The sequence below is a fragment of the Hydra viridissima genome, unplaced genomic scaffold (genome assembly GCF_058129835.1).
Source record: "Hydra viridissima isolate aposymbiotic clone 2 unplaced genomic scaffold, HvirCarnegie_v1 scaffold_8, whole genome shotgun sequence".
Lineage (NCBI taxonomy): Eukaryota > Metazoa > Cnidaria > Hydrozoa > Anthoathecata > Hydridae > Hydra > Hydra viridissima.
In genome coordinates, this window is record NW_028324307.1 from 2739323 (window position 1) to 2757277 (window position 17955).

A 17955-nucleotide genomic window follows, 5' to 3' on the forward strand; every position below is an offset into this window, starting at 1 on the left:
TAAACATGAAAATCAATTTCTGGTTTTCCAGTTGTTTCCTTAAAAATAAATTGGACTTCCTAGGCTTAAATCTCAATTTAGGGGATGATACCATGACAGAAATCTTGAAGATGGTAAAATTGAACCATTTAATAAAAACAACAATGTGAAGTATTTGAAAAATTAGCTTGTTTTAGTTTATATTTAAAAAAAGCAATCAAGGTTCACAATAGATTACAAGAGTAAGTTAAACTGTTCAAAAACCTCATAACGCTTTTTTCCTGTTATTTGTGCAGTCCAATCTCCACCATGCTGGCCTCCATTTTGTTTCAAAAAATTTGTTGTTAAAATAAAATCATTGTCAACTATTTCTTGAGAACCAAATGATACACCATCATGCTGAAGCCAACCATATTTTGGTAAATTATCACCTTGCTCACAAGTATATCTAGACAGAATTTTAAAACAACTTATCACTTCACTCAGTATAAGACTTCAGAACTCAATTTGTTAACAAAAGAGTTCGAATATTTAAAATACCTGATATGCAACTGTCCATCTGCAGGATATTGTGCAAACCACATCAATCCAAATAAAAGTGATTGTGGTGTTTTAGTACGAACTCCAAAATAAAGATGAGGCCTAAATTAAAGCAAGTATTTTACTAAATTCATTAATACTAGATTTTAAAAGTAATATAAATTAGCAACGAATTATTTATTATAAAAAAATAGATGGGTTTTTCTCAAGCACGTTTGTTTTTTTTTCTCTTAAATTTGTAAATGATAATATTATTACCAAGTCACAAATACAATCATTAACTATTACAAGCTAATATTCCAGAATTACTTTCAAACAATGCAACCACTTTTGGGATTTTAATACATTTAGGCAGTGTATAGCACTTAATCTTTAAAAGACTTAAACTTAAAGTTATTAGAAAATATTCATAAAAAAAAATTGTAAATTATTTTCTGCATGTATATGTTAATAAGTTTATATATATATACATAGAAAAAAATTTATAATATCTTTTGAAAATTATAAATTATTTTCTTTACATATATGGGTCAGATCATCATATATTTCAACCAATGGTTTGTGGTGCACCATCTCTGAATTTCCTGATTTTTACATATGATTAACTATATTATGTAAATAGGGTAAATTTGCAATTTCAGAGTTCCAAGTCCAGCGGTTTAGAAATTATAGCAACTTGCAGGCTGTCAAGTGACTACTTTTAAAAAAAAAGAAAAAAAAATGATACTATTTTTTGAAAAAAAATGAAAAAAAATGAAAAATTTCAATAAAAAAATGAAAAAAATGACAAACTTCATAAAAAAGAACGACACAAAAAGTCATTAAAAAATAAATAAAGATGACTTTTTCACAAAAATTTATTACAACTTGTTGATAGTCTACTTTGATTTTTTAAAACCATTAATTAATCTCTGCATTTCACTTTTTCGTTTTAAACCAATATTTACTCGCAACTTTTTTTGTTCATTGCTATGTGCTTTAGCATTTGTAAAATTTCTTTTTGCACTGTTTACCATTTCATGAGCAAGTTTAATACCAATCATATCTTCTTTATTGATGGCACTTTGCATAGACTTAGTTGCTTCATCCAGCATTCTCTGAGCAAGTTCAAACTCCATATCCGCATTTTTCTCATCTTTTTCTAGATTTTGCTCTTTTTGATCAAGATTAATTTTACTTTTTTCAATTTTTTGGAGCATTTCCTGGTGTTGTTTCTTTTTACAAATAAGTTCTTCCGCATGAATTTTTTTAAATCTCTTTTCTTCCTCTTCTTCAGTTTTTCTTACTTTGTAAATTCTATGAGCATTTTGAACAGCTTGAACAACATCTTTTGCTAATGTATCAACATTATGTGCACCTTGGCAACTTCTTGCATATTCCTTTGATATTCTCAAAGCCATTAATGTTTCATCATTTAACTTTACTCTCTCTGAAATCAATGTATTCTTATTATCTGATAAACTTCGCTCTACACTAGCATTTCCATTCTGAAGTGTTAAACAGCTCTTAACAACTTTATGAAGAAATCCATACTTAGTTTTTCCACATTCTGTATTACTTTGGAACACTTTAGCCCAGTAATGATCTACTCTTTTTAATTTATTTGTATTTGAATCTAAATACCAGTCTTCTGAAACATTATCTGCTTGGTATAACTTCCATTCATCCTTCACAAATGATACCTAGAAAAAATCAATGAAATAATTTTATTCAAAACACCAGATAATGATTTGCAATCATATAAGTATATATAACTGCATTACTTACATATTAAAACCTAACTAAAATTTGAAACTAAATTGCAAATAATTTTGTGAAAGAACTTCTAGAAAACTTTATTAACACTAAAATTAATACCTCCCTCTCATTTACAATGTGTGGCATCATAGCTGCTATTCGCCCAATTGCATTAACAGTCCAAGGTTTAGATCTCATTTGTGGACTCAAACAAGTCAAGTCTTTTAATAGTTGTGAATCAAGAGGAAGTTTCTTTTGTAAGTGTTTAACAATGGCTATATATCCATCTCTCATTTGTTCTAGGCAGATATATCTTTTTTTTTCGCAAGAAAGTTTTTTCACCTAAAAATTAAATATTTTTTATTGAAACACAACAGAAAATTGGAAAGAATAATGACCATATTGTTTTCTATAATGATATATCAAATAATTAATCATGTTAACAATAGATTATAGTATCTCCCAAGTAAAATCTGCAAGTATCAACAACAACAAAATACTAACCTGGTTTTTTGCTTCCTCACCAAAATCCATTTTATTTATTTCAAGATGTATAGTTGAATCTGAGGAATCAATTTTTAAAAGATCTTTAGTAAGTTTTTTGTCAACAGCAGAAGGTTTAAGGAAACGCTTCATCAAAGATATTAAAAGATCTTTCATTTTATAAAATAAGATATGAATAAGTGGTCCTTCATCTTGGAATATCATTAAGTATTTTTCAAACAAGGGTGCAATACCAATAAGGAATTTAATAGACACAAGTAACTCCTATAAAAAAAAAAGTAAATAGTTTAATCTTCTTTGAAATCTTCTTTAATCTTATTCTCTTTAAAACATAAAAATTTTAAAAAACAAGGCTGATGTAATTTATTACATTTTCATTTTCCTTTAGACTCTTCTGAATCCTTACAAAACGTTTGTTGTTTGTCAGAGTCTTTTTATATTCTTTTTGTTTTGGAATGTATTCCAAAAAATATTTCTTTGTATCTTCCCATCGTAAAAGGACTTTTTCAAGTGTAGCAGAAAGAGTAAGCCATCTAGTATTGACAAATCGAAGAAACAAACTTTCATCTTCAATAAAAATGGACTCTGCTAACTTTTTGAAGTCTTCAATTTTGCATGGTGCATTCTAAATTAATAAAATAATCATACTAATATTTATAGATTATAACCAGGGATGGAAAGTCCCAAGAAAGACTCCAGGGTTTTGAGTCAAAGATTCCCTAGTTTTTCCTGGATTCTAGAGTAATGAGGTGTGAAAAAATGGCTCCAAAAATGTTTAGGAACTTCTGAACTCCATAGAGAAAAAAAACTGGCCTTTAAGAGTTCTAGAATCTATCATTTTTGAACCTGGAGTTCCTACCTACAATAACACATAAGGATTATGTATTATTGTAACTAGGGAAATAAAATTTCTATTAACAATAAAATCCTTACCTTAAACCATGCATGTAGATCAAATGCTAGCTGCTCTGCATTTTCACCTAGAACCATAATTGCTTTTCGAAATGCATTATGCACTGTGTGCAATGTACAACTTATAAATGGTAACAAACCATTAAAATCATTGCTACAAAGCTCCTCATTTAACAACCTCCAAATAGCCTTGTTTATGTTAGGACCATCTGTTGAAATATTAAAAAGACGACCCCATGGTAAGTTATATTTTTTATTGTGGAATAAAGATGCTAGCATTTTTTTTACATCTTCAGCTGTTGCTCTCCCAAAGAAAAATGAGGTTAAATATTTTGTGACAACTTGATTTTCTTCTTCTGACCAAAAACGACATAAAAGATCCATTTGTTTTCTCTGCTGAGTGGTAGTTGTTTCATCAAACATCAAAGTGAAAGCAGCAGGGCTTAAGGTTATACTGGTACAAAGTCGTTTCTCTAATAATGGTCCAAGACCATCTTGAAAAATATATGAAGCTTTTTGGCGACTCATTGTAAAACCCTGACAAATCTTACTATCTGGAAACATCCTTTGAAATAGTACTGATGTATTGTCACAATGTCTTAAAGCAAGATCATTCTCAGCAACTTTAAATAGCCACATGGCTTCTGCAGCTGAAATTTTATCATTAGTAGAATATTCTAATGTAACAATTTTTTTTTCTCCTGTAGAGTTTGTTTTTGAATCTATATAAAAATGGCGAGCTGTATTTGAAAATCTAATATCAGACACTGATTTATGTTTTGGTTTAGAAGAATGTTGAAAAAGAGCTTGAAAACCAACTAAGCTATATTTTAACTCACTTAAACATAGTTTACAAACTGCATATTCTGAGTTCTTTTTCTCAGCCCATAATTTGATTTTGACTTGATTCATATCTAACTTTTCCAACCACACATCAGTCCATTTAACCATTATGTATGGGTTTTATACAAAAAATTACAGGTTTAAATGAGTAACTTCACTAAAACTTTACACTTACTGCTTTCTGGTTTACTTAAAAACTAACTTTTCACTTCGATTTCTTGACAAATAAAGTAACTATTAATGTAAAAATAAAATATCAGAACACAACCATTAAAAAATTATGATACTTAAAAGAATATTATCCCACCTAATAGTATTGATTTTTTAAAAAAACTTGTTATATAGTAAACAAAGAACACAATTTCAAAAATTATAATAATTAAATGAAAAACATCTCACATCTTTATTAGACATTCTAATACTGAACATTTTTTGTAAAATATCTCAACAATGAGGAAAACTAAATCTTTAAAAGGTACAAAGTAACAAAAAAAAAGAAAAAAAATGACAAAATTGAAAAAATTGAAAAAAAAAAGAAAAAAAATGACATAACAAAAAAGACCAATAAAAAAATGAAAAAAAATGAAAAAAATGACAACTTGACAGCCTGAACTTGTTACATTTTAGAAATCAAATATATCTAAAAATGTTAAGTCCGCTTGACTAAAAAGTCTCATTTTCAGCCATTTAGGAATAGCTCGTAAATTTTTCTAACACTTTGTGTTAATCTAATACTAATACCATATATATAAAAATGTAAACATTATAAACTTGGCACTTTCACAACAAAAATGACAGCATTTTTTAATAATCCTATTTTTCAATTATCAGGGTTGACTAGCATTATTGGAAACTAGTGTCCCTCCAACCAGTCTCCTGGCTCATGTGTGGGATATAATTTATTTTAAGTCATTTCTTTAAAAAAGAATGATATGTTTGGTTGCTTCCTCCCTGATCTGTTCTTTATACTGGATAGGGGCACAATTAAATGGGTAAAAACTATATAGAGCCCTGCATTATTGTTCAAGTGTGATACTCAAAAATAGTTTTAGTTAATCTTAAAATTGCAATTTAATTGCATTATTTATTACATTTTAAAAATCCTTTCCAAGTTTTTCATTCACATTTTATTTATTTCACTGTCACCATTACAAAAGTTTATTTATCATAAACTTGATTATTGCATCTGCTGATGACAAAGAAGCATCTTTTCTACTAGATTCTACAGCTAATCTATCTGTCTATGAAATTCTACAGCTAATTTTATTGGTTTGAGAGCATTAACCAAATTAAATAAAAGATTGAAATTTACTTCTGCCACCATATCCATTTTATTTAACTCAAGAAGAAATACTCAGTGATATATTCTCAAATTTTTATAAAATGCTTAACCATATCAATTAACAAGCTCCATCTAGTTTTTATGTCTAGTTTGAGCTCAAAAGAATGTCCTTCTTCTTGCCCAAGTTTAATCTTGTCTTGCAAAATATGATTTTTAACTGTTGATTTTTTAAAAAAACAGATAATTTTTCGTATGTTTTTAATGTTTTCTTGAATATTTAATATTTTTTCAAATTCAACTTTTGACGAACCAAATTTGTAAGCTTCAACTTCATCTTTAAAACAATCTTCTCTATAACTATCAATATCATCTTCATTCAATATTGCATTATTATTATCATCACTGTATAAACCATTTTGTATATGTTCTCATTCAAACATTTGTTTGTTTTTTTTACAAAGTGTGTTGAAAACAGCTAAATGTATGCTGGGCTCTCTCTACCACGCTTAATCATCATAGAAGCACCATCACAAGTTGACGCAATAATATCTTTCTCAAAAGAAATGTTAAAACTTTCTAAATGAATTTTAACTAGATCAACTAAGTCAGATGCAGAACAAGATACAAAAATTCTCACAAATCCAAAATTATACGGTTCTTTTTCTTTAGCACTTGTCCATTCATCTGTAATACTGATCTTCTATTAATCTTCAGCTTTTCAATTAATATTGCGCTTAGTTGAGCCTTTTTTTCTTCATAACTTTTATGAATAAGTCCCATGACATCAGATTCTTTATTTGGCAGATGTTTGATACATTTGGCTATTGACTCTCGTATAAAATTAGATCTCGTAATTGCTTTTATTGAAATTCCATAGGCAACAGCTGCTTAGTCACAATTTATTGTTGGCTACAACGTGTCATGAAATGAAACATTGTTTCATGCTTTTTCACCACTGGCTCACCATTACAAAAAAAAGCAAGTTTACCACTTTGGAAAAAGGTTCCACTAGATAATGATTTGATTGGTGATATTACTTTTCAAGAGGTACCTATTGAACCTATTCCGGATGAAACTACCACTCCATACGAATATTTTAAAATGTTTGTTGATGACAATCTTATAGACATTATTGCTGAACAATCAAGTTTATATAGTTGCCAGTCATTAGGTACAAACATTTCTGTCACATCGAATGAAATAGAGTCTTTTATTGGTGTTTTTTTTCGTATGGGTCTTGTAAAACTACCATCTGTGAGATCTTACTGGGAAACCTTTATGAATTATGATGGAGTGAGTTCAATATTATCAGGGAACAGATTTCTTTCTATTCACCGCTATCTAACACTTTGATGACAATTCAAATGTGACAGATGAAGTAAAGAAAAATGATTGGGCTTGGAAATTAAGACCTTAGTTGGAAAAACTGCGAGAAAATTTCTTAAAAGTTTCTACTGAGGAAAATCAATCAGTTGATGAAATAATCATTGCCTTCAAAAGACAGTCATTTTTGAAGCAATACCTTCCAAAAAACCCAATAAACCCCTTTTCTTCATTGCCTTTGCTAGATGAGCTAAAAAAGCAAAGAATATGGTATGTTGGAACAGCTTGCCTTAAGCACCTTAAAAAATGCCCATTCACTTCTGAAAAAGAATTGAAAAATCAAGGACGTGGATCATTTGACTATTCTACTGACATCAAATCTAATAACATAGCTGTTTCTTGGATAGATAACAAGGTAGTTATTTTAATTTCATCTTTGTTAGTATTGAACCAATCAACTCAGTAAGGCGTTATGATAGAAAAACCCGGAAATATATTATTATAAAGCAACCATATATAGTCCAGTTTTATAATAAAAATATGGGTGGAGTTGACAAACTGGATATGATGTGCGCATTCTACAAGCCAAATTTAAAATGCCATAGACGGTATGTATATATATATATATATGGGCACATACCCTTCTTATTGTGTTATCAAATGCCTGGTTTTTGTATCATCAGGACTTAAAAATTATGTGCCCCAGTAAGAAATTCATGCCTCTAAAAAATTTTCAAGCTGCAGTAGCTTCTAGCTTGGTAACTGTTGTAAAAAGAATAGCTGGAAGAGCATCTGTTGATGCAATACCTATACCAAATAAAAGAGCTGCTGCTGTTTAGAGTAATCCTACAAAAGATATCCATCTGGATGGATTTGACCACTTACCAACTCATATTGACAAATGACAGCGGTGTAAGAAATGCAAAACTGGTTTTTCTTATATTTGTTACAAAAAGTGCAATGTTTGGTTATGCTTAAATAAAGACAGTAATTCTTATTATGACTACCATTAATGGCATTTAAAATTTGTTTATACTTATAGTATAAATGATTGTAAAGTGACTTATAAGATATATTGCTTTACATGTTTTTTATTTAATAAGAAGAGACTTTGTAAAATGAAATCAATAGCAAAGTTTCAATTCTTAAATTTCTTTAATACTTCTTTATATACTTAAATACAGAATCTTTTTTTTTTTAAGAAGACTTTTGTTATTTTTTTCCACTTATTCCCATTGTAGCAGATATGCTACAATGACAAAATTGAATTTGCTAGTAAAATTTTTAAATTTTTTTTTTTTTAATTCATAATCTAGGCCCTAAAACAATTGCTTTTTTAAGTTTTTGGAATTTTTTGAAAATTTTAAGCCCTGGTGGGCGCTAAAGGGTTAAGTTTTAAATGCTCAAAAAACTTAAAATTTTAAAAACTTAGTTAACGGATATTGGATACATTTAACAGATATTGGATTTTCATACATGTGAAGAAAACCATGGATTTTCGGATTCGGTTCAGAAACCCTAGTTCAAATAAATTTTGTAATAAATCAAAGATTGTTAAAGGAAACATGACAACTGTCACTCTGGAGCGTAATCAACTGAACTCTAATTTAATTTCTGGAAAAAAATATGTTTTGGTTGTGCAAGAAAAATGAAAAGTTTTGAAGAAGTTGACAAGAAACATGGCCCAGATTACATATCACCTGATTACTCTGTTATACAAATTGATACTATAAGATCTTGTTTGATTAATTTTGGTGTGTCTTTCATTAAAAGATCATCCAGCATGAGTATACTACAAATAGACAATAAAATAAAAAAGAAAGTTAAATTGCTAAATGAGTTTTTTAATGCATCTGAATAAGAGAAGCCACAAATTAATACATTTAAAAGTTCCTCTTTAGATTTTATTGTAGAACAGCTCAAATAAAACTTTCATAATGAGATCAAAATTTCACAAAAATCAAAATTGCTCACTTTAGTTTTAGTCCATCAGACTATTCAGGTAACAATAAATGAATTTAAAACAACTCAATATATGGTGAAGCAAGCAAGAGCTTTGCAGGACGTTAAAGGAATGCTTGGTGAGAGATCAACACATTAGAAATCCTAAAAAATTGACTACTGAAGTTGTAAATCAAACTGTCAACTTTTATGAGGATGATAGTAGTGGCAGGTTATTGCTGGGAGCAAAGGATTATATGCTAATATAATCCTTTGCTCCCAGCAATAACCTGCTACTACTATCATCCTCATAAAAAACTTGGCTGATTTTTTTGGCATTGACTATACTTTTAAAAATATTTTCAATAGGCTTTAAAATTCAGTAAGTATGACTTATGAATTGGACTGTTAACAATGCTCATTGCAGCTGTTATCACTAAGGGACAGTAGCGAAAACTCTCAAATGATGACAATTTTTTACCATTAGTTTGTACTTATGAGTGGAGTTAATCTTGAAAAATTCACCTTGAGTATCTAAAAAAATATTTAGGTATATGGTTGTCCAGACAAGCAAATTATTTTCACAGAATCAGTGAGGATTAATCAAAAAAAAAATTAACCAAAATAAATTAACCAAATAAAATAAAAAAGTTTTATGAAAATATGAGCTATCAAAATATGACTTATGTGAACCATGGAATGCCCATGGAGTAATACACAAGTCATTAAAAAACAAGATGAATTGATGTGTTTTTTAGTAAATAAGCAGTGTTGGCAACAGACCAAAAATTATTTAAATATTATAAAATAAAATATTTACAGAAAACCTAAAGTATTAAAAACTGTGAATATTCTGAAGAAGATTTTGGAATTATGAATACATTGAACTTAAACACAGTAAAATTGTTTTAATACCTTCTGAAAATGAAAATTGGCTAAATAGGCAAAATTTCAATCTCCAAACATTTATGAGCAAAGCTTTAATAAAATTTAAATTGTACTAGCAATCAAAAGCCTTTTATTCAACTTTATCAAAAAAGACATTAACAATTAAAACTTCCTATAAAAGTCTTAAAACTTTAAGGCACAAGGAGTAAAATAGATTAGCTTTCTTTGTGAGTTTAGTTTAATGTGTCAGCATTTGTTAAATTTTAAAGAAAAAAGTTCTTTTCGTGTTTTTCATAAAATTACATATACAAAATTGAGACAATTATACTGGTTTTCTGTAAATTAACTGAATCATCAAACCTGTAGGTTCCCCATACTCTGCTATCAAATGAGTCCTGGTGATGTTGCAAACTAGCTTTTGGTGCATCAAAAGGAGTATAGTGTCTACTTTCAACCCAGAGATGCCAGCACCATGCAAAAACAAAGGAAGCACAAAATGAACATAGAACCAAAAAACAAACCAAGTATTTGTTATTTTTATTATTTTTCTTAATAAATGGAGTGACTTTAGACTTGTCTTGAATTTGTTTGTTAACTTTTCTTGCTCTTAGAGACATTAAAATGGTAGCTTTTATGCTATAACAATAATGTAAAAAAGTTATTATACATACATACATACATACATACATACATACATACATACATACATACATACATACATACATACATACATACATACATACATACATACATAAATACATACATACATACATACATACATACATACATACATACATACATACATACATACATACATACATACATACATACATACATACATACATACATACATACATACATACATACACACATACAAACATACATACACACATACATACATACATACATACATACATACATACATACAAACATACATACATACATACATACATACATACATACATACATACATATATACATGTGTGTGTACATACATACATATATACATACATGTATGTATATACATACATGTCTGTGTGCATACATGTCTGTGTGTGTGTGTGTGTGTGTGTGTGTGTGTGTGTGTGTGTGTGTGTGTGTGTGTGTGTGTGTGTGTGTGTGTGTGTGTGTGTGTGTAACACGTACATATTAATAGCTACATATATATAGAAATTAATTTATGTAACTTGCATAAATTTTATCATATATTTTTATTATATATACAATACAAGTAAACTTTGTATTAAAAAAAAACCCCAGCTGAGACGGTTTTGAGAATTAATGTTGAAAATATAGCTTGGAAGGTGGAAAAATCAATAGCTATTGTAGGTAATTGTTTTATTTTTTAAAATTTTGAAAAAGTAACATTTCAACGAAAGAACAAAGGAAGTGCAATCTTCTGCTATTGCAGTCTTCTTAGTGTGATCGCACTGCAACTTTTCAGCATAGTTAAAAGTGGCGGTTCAACGTTTTTTCTTTTAGAATTTAGTAGGCAAGCGTATTACAAATAACTTTATAATATCACTTTTATTTTGTAATAATGAAGAAAATATTTTTTGATTTTTAAAGGGAATATAATTTAGATTCTCAAAGTTCTTTAAGAAAAATCTCATTTGAAGAAAGTATTCATTTGAAGCATATTTTTGTCTTACTAAGAATCTTGTAAATTTCGTTCTTTTAACATCCCGGAGAAAACTGTTCGGAGTTTATTTTTAACCCACAACGAAAATACTATAGTATCATTTTTTCAATATTTATAACCATATATTTGGATATATTTGTAGTTTTGAACTATAAATAATGTGTGAAATATTAAAAGTAAAATAAAATAAGTAAACATTGATAAATAAGATGACTGATAAAAAATGATGGATAGCCTATGATTTTTAAGCAGTTATTAAGATGCTAAACATTTTACGCGAGCAGTGTCTTTATTTGTATACTTTTCATGTTGATTTCGAAAAGATGTTTACTTCTCGTGTATTTTTTAATAGAAATAATTTAAAACTACGTAAAAACAAGACCCAAGGAAAACTCAGTCTACGAACAAAGATTTGTTTTTATAAGTGGAAACCATCCTCTTTATTTGATTATGGTTACTGAAGATTAATACTTAGGTGATTTAAGCCCAGTCTGAAATAACTTTTTGAGTTCTTTATTATTTCATTTAAACGCGTGTCATGTATTTTAAATGAATTTCCCAATTTCAGCATTTTTTATTTGATCACATCTGTACAATTGATAAAGTTTTAAATTGATAAAGTTTTCAATTGATAAAGTTTTCAATTGATAAAGTTTTAAATTGATAAAGTTTTAAATTGATAAAGTTTTATATTGATAAAGTTTTACATTGATAAAGTTTTAAATTAATAAAGTTTTAAAAAGGTAGAATGGCTAGTATGACACCAAGAAAGAAAACTTCAGCTTTCACCTCGATGTTATACCTGACATGACGTCGTGTTAGTGGATGACGCCAAAAGTTCATGTAAAATATCAAATTTTCTAAATGTTCCACAAATTACTAATTGTACACGAGGACGTTAGCATTTTTCGAAGTGTATTAAACCAAACATTACTGAAAAACTTGTGCATAAAAATCTTTCTGTTTATTATCAAAGATATTCTTCTTTTTTAGATAAAAACTAAGTCGTTTTTTTTCGTTTTAAAAATTTGATATTTTAATTGAACTTTTAACGACTTTTGTTTAATTTAGGAAATTAATAGCTAAAAACAGTTTTTTTAAGTAAAGTGATTAGTGGTGTAACCATGGCCGCCGAGAGAGGGGGGTGGACGGGGAAGATTCCCGGGGCCCCGTGTGTGTACAATTTTTTAAAAGTCAAAACTATTTAAATCTTTTAAAATAATTTTTAAAAGATTTAAATAGTTTTGACTTTTAAAAAGTTTAATTAACTTTCATTTTTAATTTTCAATGACCAGAGCACGCTTCTATAGGTCCTGGGTAAATAATTGATCATAATGAAGGCCCCTTTAGAAAGCTTCCCCAGGGCCCGAAATTTCTCTCGGTGGCTATGGGTGTAACTAAACATATTAAAACCAGACGTGCATCGATCGACCATAATCAATAACAAGCAAACAGACCAGGCCCAACACAAGTAATAGTCAGAAATCGCAAAACTCAATTTTAAGCATAAAACTCATAAAATTCAAACGAAATTTTAGGTTAATTGCTTTCATTAACACTGCATGTTTTTTAAAAAAAAACAGTTTTTACTATGCGCGACCTAATTTTTTTTTTTTCAATTTTCAGGAAAATGAAAAGCATCTTCGTCAAAATATGTATGGTATTGTTTTGTTGTTGCTGTTGTTTAAATTATTAAGTTCTTGCTCTATTGTATTTGTTCCGGCGTTTGGAAAACGCGACATTACATTTGTTTTTCAACTTTAAGGTGTTTTCAAAGCACTTAAACTTAGGGTTTTATGGAGTGTTTTGCAATGGCTGAAACAGCGCAGAAATAATCGAAGATCATAGGGTAAAAAACAGGTCATATTTTGCAACTTTTGAGAAATGTGGATTTTTAAGTTCAAAAGTCACTTTTTCTTCGATACAATACAGTATTTCTAATTGCTTTTTAACTGCTGAAATATGTGGTTTTTTAATTTGTTAGGACTTTTTTTCAATTAAACAATTTTGGATAACGACTTTTTATGAATATAATAGTTTAGTTTCGCACGACAAAAACGTTGCGTGAAAAACGTAACGCTACAATAGTTTATAGATTACACTTGTTTGGAACTTGACCGTGCACAGCATAAAAAATTGAAATGGCTGTAGAAAGAGAAGAGGATGATTATTTTTGCAACAGTAATCAATTCTATTAGGAAGTTTTGAAAAAGATACCGAACTTGAAGATTATGCTGAAACTATTGACGAAGATGTGAGTATTCTTTTCCTAGTAAGATTAGAAAGTGAAAAGTGTTTCTTCGTGTAAATTATTCACGTAACATAAATCAAAAATTTACTTTTAAGGTTTTTACCAAGTGATTAAGTGAAAAATGAATGATTTGATGGTTGATTTAGTTTTTTAAACATTTCGTTATCTTGTAATTGGCTCCTGGCATATTATCTTTATAAACACTGATCAATGATTTGATAAACAAGAAAAAAATCACTAATAAAAAATCACTACAGATAATCTGTAAAATAAATGAATCATATCTGTTTACAATACAGTACAATCTCTCTAATTCGAACTTCATGGGGAAAAATAAAAGTTCGAATTAGAGAGATTTTCGAATTATAGAAAGTTGATTTTTTTTCTTCAAATATTCTGGTCTAACTACAAATAGAGATGAAAAAACAAACAAATAGTGGTTCTTAGGCCTAAATGCAATAGAGATTATGTGTTTAAAACTTTTTTATTTTAAAAAAAAAAACTCAGTAATTGAAGATCGCCTTTTTTTGAATATAAGCTCATTTGTATGAAACATTTAAGTCAAGCTTTGTTGACATGATAATACGTATCAACCTTCACCCGTTTAGCCAAATTTCCTTGACGAAAAGCGTCAAAGATTTTATCTTTATTCTTTTTCTAGGTTAAAAGAATGTTTGGTGGAATATCAAAGATTTTCGAAACCTCTATTTGTTTTTCCTTTCTCCAATTCTAGTACAACATCGTGTTTCCGCTTTAAATTGGTTTCTTCATGCGGTCTCTCTGATGCCATGACGTTTTTTAAACAAAAGATAATTCACGTTAATCGTTTTTCAAAAACTCAAAACATTCGAAAAGCATTCATGTCAGAAAATAAAAAAATCGATTTACAGAGAGATTCTCACTAAAGGGTCCGAAAAATCCAATCGAGTTACGGAGGTTTTCGAATTATAGAGATTCGAATTATGGAAAGTTAAACAAAAGAGTTTCTTAAGCGCATGTCACGGTGACTTTACATTTTGTCGAATTACGGAGGTTTTCGAATTAAGGAGATTCGAATTAGAGAGATTGTACTGTATTACTAAGCAATAAACACCAATAAAAAATTGGTGTGAACGGTCACGCTTGATTTACGCTCATTTTTGTGTCAAAAGGTTAAACAATAGATTTTAAAGAGTTTTCAAACCAGTTTAGTCTTTCGATATTCCGGAAGAGGGAGGGGGGAATATGTATACCTGTCCCTTTCCCCCTCCTTACTTTAATCGCGCGTATGACGTTAGTCAAAACTTTAAAGTGTTCAATTATATTTTAAATAAGCATGGGGCGTAAATCTTGTGTCACAAATTGTAATAGAAATTAAGATAGTAGTCCTAGAGAGAAACTTATTTTCTCCCTCAAATGCCAGAAGAAATAACAAAAGTGGTCGACAGTCACACCAAGAGACACTATAGCAGATGAGAAAGACACCGTTGTTTGTGAAGGGCCATGGCCTCTTGGTTACGTTTCAGCAAAAGACTACGTGAAAAAACGACCTTGCAATCCTCCGTTTTTGTTTATGTGTGTGTAAAACTATGTTTATTTTCAAAGCTATCTGTTTCTCTCAGAAGATCTCATCCCAGAAGATCTCATCCCAGAACATCAAAATCAGAAATTAGAGTTGTTTTACTTGACGAGTTGTCTGCGTTTAATTTAAAAGAAAAAAAAGGAAGCGACAACAGAATCAGGTGTTGATTTAATCATTCTCGAGTTATTCCATAATACAGTATTCCGTGTCTGTTCTGAAAAAAATGATCTCCAGAAAAATCATTTTATTGTGGAGTTAAATGTATAATAAAAAAACTCACAATACAGAGTATTATATTGAATAGATAGTGCTACATTGTAGAAGCAATTCGATTTTTAAATACATATGACATAAATAGCAAAAAAGTATTCAGTATTAACTAGTTTTAATGGGTAATAAACTTGTTACCAATAAAAACAGTTCTGCTGAAACAATCAGCATTTTTTTTATTATATATCTACAAAAGATTTTTTCAACATAAAAGTTGCAATTTTCTATTAGATAAAACTTATGTTGTGACTATGTTATAGTGCTATGTTTTAGTGTTATGTTATAGTGCAATAGGGGAAAACTTTGAAAAACAGTTAACATTTAAAATGTTCTTGCTAATACTGCTTTTAGTTTTACAGTGGTAACTTTGTTTGGTTGACCCAAGTTTTTATGTAAAATGCTTCTTGTATGGGAAATTGATTTAAACTTTATTTTTAAACAAGCTAGCTTTCTTTTATCTATCATAAAAACAGCAGATGGTCATATTGTATCTATAGGTTGTGATGGTGACTTAGTAAATCAGACATTTTTCAAGAGATTTGAAACAGATCCTGTACCTTAGTAAACCAAAGATAAAATATATCTTTTAAATGGTTTTGTACACTTTTTTAAAATTTATTCGCAATATGGTTGGATGATAAATATTTAAAACTATATGAAAATATTTTTCAAATGTGCTCATCTGAAAAATATTTTCATATAGTTTTAAATATTTCACAAAAAAATAATTCCAAAAGTCTCTATCCTACTTGTAATGGTCTTTTAAGGAAGCAGTTAGGAAAACTAAGACAAGTATCAGGTGGTAATATTTTATTATTGTACAACAAATACTTGAAAAAGTTGGTATCATAAAAGCAAAACAATTTTTGTATACTCACCAGAATTAGAAAGTATATTATCTATAGATATCAAAATGACTCTGATTTACATAGCCGAATATATTTTCCGAAATGATGAAGAATCAGATGACTTCTTCATCAGACGACTTTTATTCTAAATGAATAAGAAAACTAGTTTTTGAAACTCATCTATGCTTGGTGATTTGATATGCCAATGTACGTAATTTTTATTTTAAAAGGAAGGGGGACTTAGGAAAGGGAATATTCGATTGACCGACCCACTCCACGCTATGCGCTTGAACATATTTACTTTATACATAACTATAAATAAATTTTATGAATTAAAAGTTAATATTACTCGTTCTTAAATTAAAAATTTTTTTTTTTGCAAATTCAACGAAATATTTTTCTCAAAACAAAAGCTTAAGAAACACGAGGCGAATTTTTTGTCAGTCACGTGTTTAATATTAAAGTAGCTAGTTCCTATAAAGAGACCACAATATTTTCCAGTTAAAGTAGGGACCCGAGACCCGAACTCGGATCCGGGTAGTTGTTTCGGGTATTACCCGAATTTAAATATTCGGGTAATTACCCGAAAGTTATAAAATACCAGTTTCTTTTTAAATCGGGTAATACCCGATTGTTTTTAATACCCGGTACCTGATACCCTTAGAATACCCGTAGAAAATACCCATTGAATACCCATAGAAATACCCGTAGAAATACCCGAAGAAGTAAAAATAACCAAAACAATTCAACTTAATTCATTTATTACATTGAATTAAAAATAACAACAACAAAAAAATGATCGAAAGTACTAGATCGCGCGAAAATTTCGTTCGAGGATAGTGTAATTTTTAAAATTACCCAATTATCGGGTAATTTTATTACCCAATATATCCGATTATCGGGTAACTTTATTCGAAGTGTCTTCGTAGAACGCAATGCGCTCTACATAGCCAAAGGCTGCTTAGAGCGCAATATTGTACACGCAATCGCAGTTATTTTATTATAACAGTGCGATTTATATTTCACAAAAAAGCTGGTTAGATAGGCGGTTAGGCTTAGGGTAAGGGTTAGGGATAAGGATAAGGATAGGGATAGGGATAGGGATAGATATAGGGATAGGGATGGGGATGGGGGTAGGGTTAACATCAACAAGATTTAAAAAAAAAAAAAAAAAAAAAAATTTAGCGCATGCGTACAAAGTATTGCGCTCCGAGTAGCAAATGGCTGCATAGAGCGCATTGCGCTTCAAGTAGCAACGGCCAATTTTATTACCTGATTTTCGGGTAAAGAAATCGGGTAATTTTTTTACCAGATTTTTGAGTACTTCTGCGGGTAATATTCGGGTAGTTTTAATTGGGTAATACCCGACCCGAAGGCTTGAATATCGGGTAACTAAAGTTATTAAAATTAACCGTCTACGGTTACCCACGGGTA

At 29.3% G+C, this 17955-nt stretch overlaps 2 protein-coding genes and 1 long non-coding RNA gene across 4 annotated transcripts in view; 1 reads left to right on the top strand and 2 right to left on the bottom strand.

Moving 5' to 3' along the window:
- LOC145186651 (mannosyl-oligosaccharide glucosidase-like) overlaps nucleotides 1-17955 on the bottom strand; it is a 405622-nt gene that overhangs the window by 2163 nt on the left and 385504 nt on the right. Inside the window, exons 2-4 of the mRNA XM_090094894.1 lie at nucleotides 10310-10585; nucleotides 520-621; nucleotides 244-427 (exon numbers count right to left, since the gene is read on the bottom strand). Of these exons, the coding sequence (XP_089951020.1) occupies nucleotides 244-427; nucleotides 520-621; nucleotides 10310-10566 (543 nt within the window). The 5' untranslated portion in view covers nucleotides 10567-10585. The remainder of the gene's footprint in view (nucleotides 1-243; nucleotides 428-519; nucleotides 622-10309; nucleotides 10586-17955) is intronic.
- Nucleotides 1346-4754, bottom strand: LOC149884512 (uncharacterized). 2 transcript variants are annotated; one of them, XM_090094893.1, is made up of 6 exons: nucleotides 4512-4754; nucleotides 3694-4394; nucleotides 3131-3385; nucleotides 2761-3024; nucleotides 2377-2598; nucleotides 1346-2201 (listed from the first exon to the last, which is right to left on the bottom strand). In XM_090094893.1, exons 1-6 carry the CDS (start codon nucleotides 4621-4623, stop codon nucleotides 1398-1400), a joined length of 2358 nt encoding a protein of 785 aa, XP_089951019.1. In that variant the 5' UTR covers nucleotides 4624-4754; the 3' UTR covers nucleotides 1346-1397. The 2 variants fall into 2 exon arrangements, with proteins under 2 accessions (XP_089951019.1, XP_089951018.1); XM_090094892.1 differs by having other exon boundaries at nucleotides 3694-4754.
- LOC149884513 (uncharacterized) lies at nucleotides 13218-16264 on the top strand. The gene is made up of 2 exons (XR_016454713.1): nucleotides 13218-13845; nucleotides 14504-16264. It is a non-coding gene; the product is annotated as an uncharacterized LOC149884513 (long non-coding RNA).

What these genes read in the sequence shown, in the direction of transcription:
- LOC149884512 (XM_090094892.1), bottom strand. Translation starts at nt 4,623, where the DNA reads ATGGTTAAATGGACTGATGTGTGGTTGGAAAAGTTAGATATGAATCAA. An exon ending in GTCTAAAGGAAAATGAAAAT is followed by an intron (nt 3,025 to 3,130) that starts GTAATAAATTAC and finishes TTTTTTTTATAG; the next exon opens with GAGTTACTTGTGTCTATTAA. An exon ending in ACATTGTAAATGAGAGGGAG is followed by an intron (nt 2,202 to 2,376) that starts GTATTAATTTTA and finishes GATTTTTTCTAG; the next exon opens with GTATCATTTGTGAAGGATGA.